This window comes from Leucopleurus acutus (assembly GCF_964270905.1).
Source record: "Leucopleurus acutus genome assembly, chromosome: 12".
NCBI classification, from domain to species: Eukaryota; Metazoa; Chordata; class Mammalia; order Artiodactyla; family Delphinidae; genus Leucopleurus; species Leucopleurus acutus.
In genome coordinates this window covers 46740061-46753693 of record NC_139154.1, presented here as the reverse complement: position 1 = coordinate 46753693, position 13633 = coordinate 46740061, and the positions used below count along the sequence as shown (strand labels likewise).

At 56.1% G+C, this 13633-nt stretch overlaps 1 protein-coding gene across 1 annotated transcript in view; it reads left to right on the top strand.

The window, feature by feature from the left end:
• LOC309970145 (DNA (cytosine-5)-methyltransferase 3A-like) overlaps nt 1-13633 on the top strand; it is a gene marked incomplete at its 3' end in the record, with an annotated part of 60562 nt that overhangs the window by 43254 nt on the left and 3675 nt on the right. The window contains exon 4 of the mRNA XM_082852410.1: nt 11016-11286. Within this exon, the coding sequence (XP_082708536.1) occupies nt 11016-11286 (271 nt within the window). The remainder of the gene's footprint in view (nt 1-11015; nt 11287-13633) is intronic.

The window sequence follows — 13633 nt, the reverse complement described above, 5'->3', positions numbered from 1 at the left end:
CGCTTTCTTCTCATGGGACGAGGCCTGGAGCCCTCCATTTGCCTCCACCATGTGACCCCTCCTGCCTCTGCACTGCTGCTCAGCATCCACCTCTTTTGCCAAGGAAACCCCGCCTCTTCGCTGCTCCCTGATCACCCCAAGCACGCTTGTCCCGCTGCCTCGTAAGCTGTTCTGCAGCCCTCCCTTCTCTCTACCTGCCCGGTATCGCAGCCCACCAAGGCCTGTCTTGCAAATGAAGCCCAGTGCAGCCATCGTGACCCACGCTGGCTCTCCCTTTTGAACTGACTGTGAAATTAAAATGAACACTAAGAAGTAAGACAAGATACCAGCCCACCAATCCCGGGCTTTGGTCCACACACCTGACTGCGAAGCACCAGTCTGCGAACTGTTTCGGTACCTGTCTGTACAGAACTTGAGAATCAGCATTTAGAAACCTTTATATCAATTTGATACTGTCACCACATCCACAGTCATGATTTCGTGTTTTACAAAAGTACCATTTCCTGGTGGATTGGGAACTTAAAAAACCTAAACCAAAGGCTGGCTTTTCACACACAAAAGCTGGTGGAGAGGCCTTGTCTCTTCCACCAGATCTGCCATTTAGAGGCACCCCCATTGCACTGTCTACCCACTCACTGAGGTCAGCGACCACGAAGAAAGGCTCAGAGTGGTGCAGCAGTCGGTTGCCAGCGAGGGCTTTCTGCACCGTGACCTCATCTGATGCCAGCGACAAACCTGTGTGGGGTAGCTGGAGGCCGCTGGCATTACCATCCCCACATTCAGATGAAGAGACTGAGGTTCAGAGAGGACGATCTGGACTTGGACTCCACACCTCCCGACTGCAGAGCCCACGGTGCTCATTCCCCCTTGCCACTCCAGCCACACCATCTGGAAGGCTGGGTATCCCACATTCGCTTTAAGATAACATATGAATGCAGGGCTGTTTGAAAAAGCGTGTAGACCTGGTCCAAAAAGCATCCAGAGAAAACAGAACTGAGCAGGGCAATTGACCCAAATACCAGGGAGCCTGCGGGTAAGTGGGGAAGGCTGCGGTGGTCTGAGGAGTGAGCAGTGGGCCCATGTCAACCGGGCGGCAGTGTTGGTCTGTGGCACTGGCCTCAGAGCCAGGATGCTCGCAGCCGGAGCAGCAACAGGAAACAGGAAGCCGGCCTCAGGGCTGGGCGGAGCCTAGAAAGGGAGCTGGCACCTGGGTGCAGGGCCTGCTGGCTGGCCAGTACCCGCGACCAGAGGACGGGACAGCAGCCTGCAGGGCTGGTCTCTGCTGGCCAGAGAGTGTGGGCCTGTGTGTGGGTGTGAGCGTCGGCTGGGAGGAAGGGGCATCTTCCTGTTCACCGGCTCCGAGGACGTTGCCGAGTAACAAGTGAGGGTGTCCGAAGCTGGTTCCTGCCTGCTCACAGACCCAGCCTGCCCTGCGAGCGCCTTTGTCCTATGTGCTGGTTACCGCTGGGGCTCCGGGAGGGACAGTATCTGCCCTTGCCCGCCAGACCCTGGGGTGGGGGCCGGCCCTTCAGGGCTCCCCGCCCTGTTTACTAGGTATATGCACTTATTCATTGAAAATTTATATTCATCAACTTCCTCCAGGGTTATTTTTGCTCAGTGGGAGCACTCTGAGGTCACCTCTTGCTAAGAATAACCCAGAAAGGGGGGGAGGGGGAGGGGAGGAGGGGGAGAGGGGGCTGGGAGCAGGCTCCGAGCTCAGCCAGACCCGCTGCCGCGTAGCTCACTCCTCGCTCCTCGCTGGAGGCTGGGCCTCCATCATAACGCCTGCGTGAGTGAGTTCCTGAGGGCCAAACGGCTCCACTTCAAAGCGAAAGACTTGTGCTGTAAGCTGTGTGAAGCCGGGGGACCGTTCCACTGCAGCTTAAGCCAGCCGAGTATCGTTTCCCTCAGGTTATTGGGCGTTTGCAGCATCGGTTCAATTTCCCACCTAATATGACCGTTTGATTCTTAAGACAGAAATCAAATCCCCTCTTTGTGTCCGGGTTAGAAAGGCTCCTTCACTAACCCCTGGAACCTTGACTCGGTGACTTGGTGCCCCTTGTTTTTATGCACGAAACTTCCTGAAAGGGTATCTCCCATTCCTGGGCCCCGGCCCCTCACGGGGCATCCCTGCCTGTGAGCCTGCGTGGGCCCGCTGCTGCCCGTTGCCCTGTGTCGTCATGCTTTTGAAGGTGTGGGGAAAACAGGGCTGTCAGACATCTCGCGAGGTTAGAGACTTTCCTTGTAACTGTGCCATGCAGACTCCTCTGCTCATTCCCCCAGCTGATCATGTCAAACCAGCGCTCACAGAGCCATCCAGTACCCCAAGAGCCTGGCCCGTGGTCTGGACCTGAAGTGCCGAAGACATTGGCGGGAGGGGCTGGACTTGGGCCTTCGAAGGGAGGTGACGTGTGGCCGGGGAAAGTGGGAGGTTTCCCCACCTAGGACCTTCATGAGCAGCATATGCAGGGACGAGTGTGCGCGGGGACGGGCGTGCTTGGGGGAGGCCGGACCGTGCGCGGACTGGCTTGGCTGAGTGGACGAGGGTTTCATTTACGAACACCTTTGATCTTGGGTGGAGAGGTAGTTTGCAGGCAGCCCGAGGGTTTATATTTTATCCTCTCAAAAATGTGCTGTGTTTATCTGGAGGATTTTTGAGACGGTGGGAGGTGTGAAGTGATGGGCGTCATGTTTTGGGAAGCTCACTCTGGCATCCGTGAGCATGATGGGTTGAGCACAAGAGAATGCAGGGAGATAGGATGGGGCACATTGGGGCCAAAAATTGCCCCCAGAGCCTGTTGGGGGGTGGCCGTGATGGGAGAGAACTGGCAGGGCCTGCAGTGCTGGGCTGCGGACCAGGGAGAGGGAGGAAGGTGCTGCCAGCCCCCAGGGCCAGTGGCAGTGGTATTGTCAGAGATGGAGCCTTCTGGAAGGGAGCAGGTTTGGCAGGGGCCCTTTCCAGAGGCTGATCTACTTATCTGGTCTTATCGGGGGAGCATCTGAGTGAAATCCCAGACTCTCCATTTTGTTTTTCCAAAAACCCCTGTTTATTTTCAGCCCTCCCCGGTCCCTTCCCCAGAGCCACATGTTCCAGGCCCTCTCCAGCAAGAGGGGTTCATTCCCTCCGGTCCCGAGCCCCGTGGGCTTCCTAGGACCCCGTGGGCGTCTCCGGAGCCCGAGCTGCACCTGCCCCACTCCCGCTGCTGCAGGGACCTTCCGCACACACATCTGGGCAGTTATTGACGTCGGCCTTCTTTCATCGTCCTCACCTAGAGAATTTTGTGCGTTTCAGTCCTGCCACCTCAAGAAAGATATACAGAGATGGAAAAGCTCCAGGAAAGGGCAGCTACATCGATGAAGGGGAAGGCAGGGCAGCCAAGTGAGGACAGACAAGAGAGCTTACGGCTCTCCAATCTGGAGAGACGAAGCTGAGCGGGGCTGTGATTAAAGCTATGAAGTCACGCCGTAGGGTGGGGCAGGATGAGCATTGCCCCAGCGGGGGTGGGCGGGGGTGGGGAGACACACATCAGAAACTTTAGAAAGGTTCGTGAAGCATAGACAGGAAAGCACCATTTTCCATGCTGAGTTCCCTTCTCACCCAGCCTGTCACCCTAGGCCTGGACGTAGAGGTTGAGAACAGAAGAAAACTGCGAAAGAGGTTTACTTAAATACGACCTGGATCTTCTCTACATAATGGCTTTTTCAAGGGAGGCTCCAGCTCACCCTGAAATCCTTTGAGGTTGACTTCAAAGAGCACAGTCAGGCCCTCTTCCAGGTGGACAGGTGTCCCTGCTGGAAGTAGAACCCCGGATGGGCCGCCACTCACCAGGCATGCTAGTTCTTGCATCCATTTGTCACAGCTAGCAGGGGCCCCGACTGAGTGACCTCTAAGACTTCGCCACACCCTGAAGTTCTCTCCTCAGTCCTGAGTCCCTCTTCTCTCTCTCTCTCTCTCTTTCTTAAACACACACACACACACACACACACACACACACACACACACACACACACACACACACACACACACACACACACACACACACACGCTGGAGAGATCTCTGGGGAGGAGGGTGGGAAGGAAGCTCCCAGCCTCAGTGGTGAGAGAAATGGTGGCACCTAGAAGTCATACCCAAGCTGGGGTCAGACTTGCCAGAGTTGGCCCTCTTTGGCCTCTGGTCCTTCTGTCCCTTGACCCCACTGGTGGCCCTTTTGGCCACTCCACTAGATAAAAGGAAATTGGAAGGGTCAAGGTCCTGGTTCCAAAGTCTTGGGGTCCGACTCCATTCACCCCAGGAAGGCTGAGCAGGGAGGCATGTGGGCCTCTCTTGGGAGTGGGCGTGGAGGAACTCTCTGGCTCTCCCTGCCTCAAGGCCACTTCCGGCCGATCAGAGCAGAGGGCTGCCAGGGGAAGGGGCTGCAGGAAGGCCTGGGGCAGAGGAGACTGGGGAGCCCGGGCCCAGTGCCAACGCTTAGGGGACAGGGCTGCCCCACTTACGTGGACGGTTTGGCTGTTTCCTGAAACGAGAGTCAACTTGGGAAAATCCAGGGCGTTGGCGGCGAGCTGAAGGGTCTGCGAGGGACTGGAGTGAACGGAGGGTGCGAGTGGAGGGGGATTGTTGGCGTGTTTTTGTTGACATCACTCTGGGGCATCTGAGCACGTCTCTGCGGCTGGTGAGCGGGTTTCTCTGGGCCATGGTGAACCCCTTGTGTGTCTGTGCATGTGATTGCGTCTCTGTGTGTCTTTAATCAAGAGGCCATAGCTGGCCAGACGCCAGGGTCCCCGGCTGGCATAGAGCTGAGTGTTCCAAGTGCCTTAAAGGCACAATGGCGATGAGGGGGTAGGAGGGAGGGCAGGAAGGCTGGGGAGGGCGAGGTGAGGCCATCCCACATCTGCCAGCCTCTGGGCCTCCCCCCGCCGGAGCTCCCCTGGGCTCTGGGGGCAAAGGCCCCTTTCAGCAGCAGCTCCTGGCACAGGAGGAGAGGGTGAGTCAGGTGCCCAGAACCAGGCCAGAACGTGGCTCCGACCTCCAGGGCCTTCCAGTGGTAGACACAGGGTCCCAGGTCTCCCCCCTCCACACCTGGGCCCAGGTAAGCCTGCGCCCGGGGCTGTGCTGGAGAGCTGACCCAGGGACCTGTCTCCCTTGTATCATTTCCCTCGCCTCTTAGCTTTCGTGTGCAGGTATCATACCTGTCAAACAGGCCTCAAAATCCCTTTCCTATTTGGAGCCCCGGCACTCTGCCCCACCTTGGGAGACAAGGCCTCCCTTCCTGAGGGAGGGTTGGAGTTCTGGGGTCTGGTCCAGACTTCCAGCAAAGGGGGAGGGGAAGGGGGCAGGGTGGGCAGCTGGGGGACTGGCTTTGGCCTGGACAGGTTCACTTCTGGCTTTGCCTCTGGCCTTTCCCTGTGGTGGCTGCTGCCTGGGAAACAGCTGCAGCCTTTCCCTGGCCCTGCTCAGGCACATCAAAGCCTCCTTTTCCCTCCTTGGATCCCTTGGGATTTGAGGTTGGGCTTTTCCTGAGACTCAACCCAGAGGGGGTGGCTAGCTTTCAAATGCCTCTCCTGTACCTGGGTCATTTTGGAAGCTTTACCACTTAGAAGGCGTGTGACCTGAGGCAGACCTTGGAGACCTTTTCCTTGGAAAAGTGAGAGTAACACCAACCCATCAGGATAATTGGGATAATTAAGTCGATTGATTGTATAAGCATAGTTATGCCGAGTCCTCTGCTTAGCACTGGGGAGCTGTCAGTGGAGTGGTTGGAAGGAAGAGAAATAAAAAGTTAAATAAGGCAAAGTTCACAGTCTAGGAGGGAGACACACAGTAAACAAATAATTAGGTAACATGTGAGGAGTGCTCTAATGAGATAGGGTGTGAAAGTGCTTTGTAAACAAATGTGGTATGCGGTGGGCTAGGGGATGTGAGTGAATGCTCGGGTGAACTTAAGGGCCAGACTCCACAGGGGCTTTGGGGGTGTTGGGGGCAAGGCTGAGGGTTCCAAAGACCAGGGCCTGGCACAAATACCACCCGGGGTGGTGTGTGTGAGAGACAGACAGACAGATTTTAAAATGTTCCTTAGAAGACAGAAAGTAGAATAGTGGTTGCCAGGGACTTGGGGGTGGGGGGATGGGGAATTTTGTTTAATGGGTACAAGAGTTTCAGTTTGGGATGATGAAAAAGTTTTCAAGATGGACAGTGTTAATGGTTGTACAACAGTGTGAATGTACTTAATTTCATTGAATTGTACACTTGAGAATGAGTAAAATGGTGGGTTTTATGTTGCATATATTTTACCAAAATTTTTTTTTGTTTTAAAAAAATGGTCCCTAGAAAAAGTCCCTGGTCCGTGCCCCCGTCCTCATCCCAGGGCTTTTCAACAGCACCATCCACGTTTGGGGCTGCGTAATTTTTGTGGTGAGGGCTGTCCCCTCCCCACCAGAAGCCACTGTCTGTCCCCCCAACCCACAGTGAGGTGACCCAAAGCGTCTCAGACACATTGCCAGCTGTCCTCTGCGGGGAACCACTGCCTTCACTGCTTGGGATGAGCTGCTCGCAGGAGGGGCCCGAGGAGCGGGTGGGCAACAGAGAAGCAGGAGGCATTTCCCTGGGGTGGAGGGGTCTTGCCTGGAAGGAAGGCAAAGATCGGCAAACTCTGAGGGGCCCCGGGAGGTGGGCCCTGGGCGGGGTTAGGCGCACGGTGGGAACAGACTCTGCGTGATCCGTTGTGTCCACCACCCCAGGGAGGAGAAGTGAGGGGGCCCGTGGCTGCCATTCCCATTCTGCCTCCACTCCCGCCCTCTTCCCGTACCCCACAGGTGAGAAGAAGGGGAGTGCAAATTGTCACCTCTAGCTGCTGGCGGTGCCTTCTACAGGGACCAGGGGCTTCTGCTGCTACCCCTCCCCGCCATGGGAACAATGAGTGTCTCAGGGTGTGCCGTGTCTCCTTTCAAGGCAACTGTAAAGAATAAAAGCAAACAGAAACAGGATTTTCAACAGTTACGCTTGACATGAACAAAGTTGAAACTCCCTCTAGACGTGTGAACTGGATGCTCTCACTCGTAACCTGGTCTTTGGCATTAAGGTATCATCATGACTACTGAACACCTGCCAGGTGCCCTACTCCGCGCCCAGTCTAACGTAATAAAGCGAGTCCCTGCCTCTAGGAGGCGACAAGCTAGTGGGGGGTGGGGGGAAAGGAGGGCACAGGCCTGGCTGGGGTGGCCACTCCTAGTGGCTTCCAGGTCTGCTCTTCTCACCTGAGATGCCCTTTTAGGGAGCACCCAGCTCCTCCCTGGAGATTTAGAGTTGCGTCAGTCCGTTTGCCTGTGGACCTCCTTCCTTCCTCTCAGCGGTTTCTTCTGGGTGGATTTGACCTGCCCAGTTACCCTGAACTCCAGAGAGAGGGCCAGTGAGGGGCCACTACTGGCCGTGTGTGTGGGGGGTTCTTGATGGGTAAGATGGATCAAGGGTTGACCGTGGCAAGAGTCAGCAGCTCCCCTAAGCCCAGAGCTTTGGTCAACTCAGGGTCATCCACGACCAGAGAGGACGGGCAATGGGGGATGGGCTGGTCGGGAGGAAAGGAGGGAGAGGACTCGTGAGATTGGGGTGGATTTCAGCCCGCTGAGCTACCCCCGGGGCTGGAGCTGTGCAGGGTGCTCCCCTACCCCTCATCCGCCCACCTCGGGAAGGATGGCGTGTCTCGTGCTGCAGATGGGTCCTCCAGGGCAGGCCTGGGAGGGGTGCCCAATCGGGGTGGGTTGGGACCCTGGGGCTGGGTTGAGTCTCGGAGCAGGTACTCCTGGGTCTCTGTGCTATGGAGCTGGCAGTCAACAGGAAGTGAGTCCCAGGGTGAGAAGAGGCCGTGTGGTCCCCGGGCAGGAAGTGAGTGACAGCGGAGTTGTCTGAGCAGTTTGTGGGGCTGGGAGCCTGCCTCGACTTGAGGTGTCTGTGGGGAAGCAAGTGGCTAGAGGAAAGGAGGACCACGGCCATGGTAAGAGATTGGTGCTGACCCAAACTTCTCAGCCTGCGTTGGCCAGCGGAATCCCCTACCCACCTCCCTGGGAGTCCCGCGTCTGGGGCTCTGTGGCGCTGGCACAGCCGGGCCTGAGGGTAGCAGTGGGGGCCCAGGCGTGCCTGGCTCTCTGGGTTGCCTGGGCCACCCGACTCTCACACACACAGGAGCCTCGAGCAATGAGAGGATTTATCCAGGGAGGGGAATTCTAGGCCAGGGAGCCTGCTGGCTTGAGCAGGGAGGTGGGAAAGACCTTCTGAGTCCTGAACAGGGTGTGTGGGTCCTGACACCTGGGGATGGCAGCTGAAGAGAGAGACAGGGCCTGGCTGCTCCCCTGGCCATCCTGCGTTTGGCCTCCTGGCTCTGCCGGCTTCGGCCCCAAGTGCCCAACGCTAGTGGAGGACTTCTCCCTTCCGCCAGAGGCCACAGGCCTCGTCTTCCTGTTGCTGCGGCCCCCCCGCCTGCTGCTGAGGCGCCCACACGTTTGTAGCTTTCTGCGGGAGGTTTTCTTCCTGGAAGCAGGCCTGCCCCCAGCTGTCCCACACAGCCCTCCACACGGCCAGGAGAGCAGCCCGGCAAGGCCGCGCGTTCCCTCGGCTCGCCCTCAGCTGCTCCATGTAGGGACTCGTCCAGGGAGGATGCTGGGTTTTATTTTTGTTATTTTTTAACAAGGCCCACGTCCCTATTCGCCACCTCGGGGGTTTCCTCACCATACAGCAGTGGGCTCAGAGTTGAGATCGTAGATCCTCGGAGCAGAAGCAGCCTTGGAGGCTGCCGGGCCTTGCAGGGAGGGTCTGGGGAAACCAGTGCTCTCTCAGGCTTTGGGGGGTGCTTCAGGGATACAACTCTCTGGAGGGAATTTGGCAGGATCTACTCACACGTGGATGGGCAGGCCCTCTCCCCCCAGCCAGTCCACTTCTGGGACTCTGGCCTACAGAAATCCACAGGTGCGCAGAGCGGTTAAGTGCAAGGGGTTCACTGCAGGAGAAAGCAAACCAGCCCAAAGGCCCACCATTAGGAGATGGTTTGAATAAATTAAGGAGCATCCGTTCGATAGAATGCTGAGCAGCTGAGACAGAATGAGCCCGATCCCTACGCACTGGTATGGAGAGATGCCCACGGTGCTTGCTAAGTGAAAAAGCAAGTTGCAGAACGATAAGTCGTATGATCCCTTCTTAGGGGAAAAAAAACCTGGATCTGGATGTGTGTATAAATGCATGTGTATAAACATGTAACTTACACACGATTGTAGATGCAGAGGAGAAAAGTCGAGAAAAGCTACTTGCCAAACTGTTAACAAGCAATTTTAAAAAATCTTTTCTTAAATTTATTTATTTAGTTTTTGGCTGCACTGGGTCTTCGTTGCTGCGCGCGGGCTTTCTCAAGTTGCGGCGAGCGGGGGCTACTCTTCGTTGCGGTGCGCGGGCTTCTCAGTGCAGTGGCTCCTCTTGTTGCCGAGCACAGGCTCTAGAGCGCGCGGGCTTCAGTAGTTGCGGCACGCAGGCTCAGTAGTTGCGGCACGCAGGCTCCAGAGCGCAGGTTCGGTAGTCGTGGCACACGGACTTAGTTGCTCCGCGGCATGTGGGATCCTCCCGGACCAGGGCTCGAACCCGTGTCCCCTGCATTGGCAGGCGGATTCTTAACCACTGCGCCACCAGGGAAGCCCCAAACTGTTAATAACGGCTCGCCTGTGGGGAGTGATTTTGGAGGCACAGAAGTGAAATAGGAGCTTTAACCTTTTAATACTACTCACTTTTGTGTGGTTTGAGTTTTTATAATATGTGTGTCTGACTTTTATAAACAGAAAAAAAACTTGAAAAGAAGGAAACCCTCCATTGGTCTAGCCTAGGCATCTCACCTTCCCAGGTGGGGAAACTGAGGCGCCCTCTTGAGCGGCGCCTTCCTGAGGTGTTTGCTGAGCTGGTGCCGCTCCCGCCCTTCTCCAGGCGGCTGATCTGCAGGGGAGCCGATGGGCAGGGCTGCTGGGGGCGGCCTGGTGCCCGCGGATGTGGCAGAGCGCCAAGTATAGGGGACTCTTGTCTCTCCTGCCCCAAGAGGACACCTTCGTTCCTTCTGCTATGTCCTGGCCTACCTGCCCCCAGATGGCCAAGGACCAAGTGCTGGCCACGCTCTGTCCTCACAAAGTGTGTGGCCTCAAGCTAATCACAAAATTCTCTGAGAGCCTCCCCAGGGAGGCCGAGCGGCTCTGAGGGGTAACAGGGTGAGGAGCTCTTGCCCACCATGCAGTGACACTTCTGAAGGACGGTTACGACAGCTCTCAGGGTGATTCTTGTAGCAAGCTCAGTTCTGAGACTCTTGGGAACAAAGCAAGACACTTCCTCTTGGCGGGGACGTGGCGCCGCGTGCTAGGGAGGGTTGCTGCAGAGACTGCGGTTGCTGGCTGGGGCCTTGGCTCTCCTGGGGTCTGAGTGCCCAGGAAAGGCTGTGGGCCAAAGCTGAGGGAGGGACCTGTGCTAGGCTTTGGGGCCCAGAGGAGGCCCTCTTTCACCCTCACACTCCACCTGGCCAGGCAGCAGCTCGAGAGACCAAGAGGACAGCCAGGGGGGCTCTGGCACAGAAGTCAGATCAGCCCAGGGTTACTAGAATCTTCTGAGGAGGGGTCCTGGTTTGAAGTAGGGATCGTGTGAGGAGCATCTGTTTTCGGTAGAGGCCACAGAGAAGACTTGGGCACCCTCTGTCACCTCAGTGAGTGGGGATGGCCTGGCTGAGGCGCAGCTGGCAGTGGGACCAGGCTGTTAAACCTGCTCGGTTTCTTCTCCCGTTTTCTTAACTGGAGTCCACAGACCTCTTGACTTCAGGGGGTCAGGCCTGTGAACCCCTTGAATCTGAGAGAACAACTGTGAGTGTATTTGACTCCATAAACATTTATGTGCACACAGTTTTCTGGACAGCGGGTATATAATTTTCACCGGAATCTCAGATGGGTCAGTGATGCAAAAGGGGCTAAAACCACTGGTCTAATTCTCCCCTCACGTTTATCTTTCCAGGTGGAAAGCAGTGACACGCCGAAGGACCCCGCCGTGACCTCCAAGTCCCCGTCCATGGCCCAAGACTCAGGCCCCTCAGAGCTGTTACCCAACGGGGACTTGGAGAAGCGGAGTGAGCCCCAGCCAGAGGAGGGGAGCCCCGCTGGGGGGCAGAAGGGCGGGGCCCCAGCAGAGGGAGAGGGTGCAGCTGAGACCCCGCCCGAAGCCTCCAGAGCCGTGGAGAATGGCTGCTGCACCCCCAAGGATGGCCGGGGAGCCCCTGCAGAAGAGGGTAAGTCCTGGGCAAAAGCAGGGCAGCCTCTGCTGGGCTGGCTGGGATCCCCCTGAGGGTTAGAACCTCGGGGCTTAGTGGGTCCCAGGAGGCCTGGGCTGGGCACGGTAGCGGAAGGTCTGCTTGCCAAAGCTGTGCCCTGCAGGCTGCATACAGCCTGCACACATTTTTGATTTGGCCCATGTAGTATTTTAAACATTAAAAAAAAATGAGTTGCCAATATTTAAGAATCAAGAAATTTCACATAAAAATCTGGAGTTTTGGCTTCTCATGGAAAAAAACAGCTAGATCTGGCAAGAGTGAGTTTACAGAATGCCATTGGTTGCCGGACTGGGCTGATGGCTGTCTCCCCATAGGCTGGTCGTGTGCCTCGCTTTCCTTCAGCCTTTGCCTGGCCTGCTTACTCTTCCGCAAGACCTGCGGCTCTTTGGGGTCCACACGTTGGTAGCCCCTGGCCTGGGCGCTCGAGGGCAGCAGATGTCCTTGTGGATATGAAAAGCCCAGCTAGCTTTTCCCGGTGCAGATGTCTTGAGCCCACCATAGTTGAGTGGACTGGACTGAAGTTTGGTGGTGACAGATTGGGGGAGGGGACGAGCAGGGGGGGAGTTGGGTGTGCGCTGCCCAGCCCAGGCCTCTTCCTCTGAGGACTTTGTGGCCTAGCCCTGGAGTCCTGGAAAGTTGCCCACTTTTCTCTTTAAGGTTAAGCCAGCGATTTCGGGGCCAACAGAGCTGTAAACATGTTAGTAATGAGGACAACTAGCATTTGTACAGGGCTTCACAGTTTACGAAGCACTTTCTCATACATTATCACATTTGATCCTCCCAGGGCCCTGCCAGGTTGTTTTGCATATGTGCATTTTAATTTCAAAAAGCCTTCCTTCCTAAGTGTACATGATGGAGTGAATCAATCGATTAATTGGCATAACTTAATTTTGCATGCATTCAAACCTAATATTCGTGCAAGGTAGAGAGCATCTCCGGAAAAGAGATTCCCAAATTTATTTTAAAATATCTTTCATTCGTCTATTATTCAACTAATATTTATGACGCTCCCACCATGTGCAAAGCGCTTTCTGAGGTACTCACTCTGCATTTGTTGTTTTATTTACTCTTCCAAACAATCTTCTTCAAGAGGAATTACTATCCTCATCTTAAGGTGGAAAAAAATTGAGCCTTAACGAGATGAAGTGACTTGGTCAGGGACTCCAATCCTGTCAGTGGCAGATGCAGAATTCGTTCCATCTTGGTCTCTAGCTTCCGAGTCGGTGTGCCCTTCCCAGATCCCCCGCTGTTCTGGAGTGGGGCTTGGAGTGGGGGATGGTCCTGAACTCTGCACCTCCGGGGGTGTGTCCTGACTCGTGGTGGGAGTGGCCAAGGGGCCAGAGTGGAGTGAAACTGGAGGAGAGGGAGAAAACGCCATCCTCCCCTTACAACGGCCAGATGTGCAAGAGCAGAACCGGGGAACCCATCGGCCCTTCCCACCAAGTAGGCAGCTCCTGGGACCCCACCATGGCTTGCACCCAGCCGCCACCCAGGGCCAGGGCAGCCCTTGCTGCCTGGTGGGATGGAACCAGCACTCCAAGGCTGCTCTTAACCCGTGAGAGTTTGCTTTCGGTTTGGGATTTCCCCGGCTCTGTTCGTTCTCAGGAGCAACTCCTTCGGTCAGTGAACAGGGGTTTATTAAACACCCATTTGGTGTGTGCCGGGATCTGGGGAAACCATCACGAGCAAAAACCTGGTTCTTGTCCTGGAGGACCTCCCAGTCCACTGGAGAGATAGATGTTAATGAGAAATGCACACTTACAAGTGTGTGATTACACACGGAGATAAGTTCTCTAAGGGAAAATAAACATGGTTTTCTGAGGAGCTGTAACAGAGGAACGCCAGCCAGCCTGGGCTGTTACACCTAAGCTGAAGGATGAGCTGGGGTTCACCAGGGAAGGCGAAGGGCCGGGAGGGGGTGAGAACAAGTGGGAGGGAGCATGGTATCCAGGGACCTGACAGAAACCTACAAGTCTGGAATGGGGGGAGGAAGGGAGAAGGGTGTGCGACAGCAGACAGGACCAGCGCGGCTTCAAGGCTGCCCTCTCAGGGGTTGACGTGATCCGCTTTGCATTTTGAAAAGATCCCTTTGCCATCTGGATCCTGGAATGGAACAGAGGGGCTGGGAAGCAGGACGAGCGATTAGGAGGCTGCTGCAGGCGCCCAGGGGAGGAGGGTGGGTCTGGGGAGCTGTGGATGCGTGCCAGGGACACAAGGGGGAAGGGGAGACATGGTTCGAGGGTTACTCCTGGGTTTGGGACTTTCACATATTGAGCGGATCCTTCTCAGAATCTTAGTGCAAAGT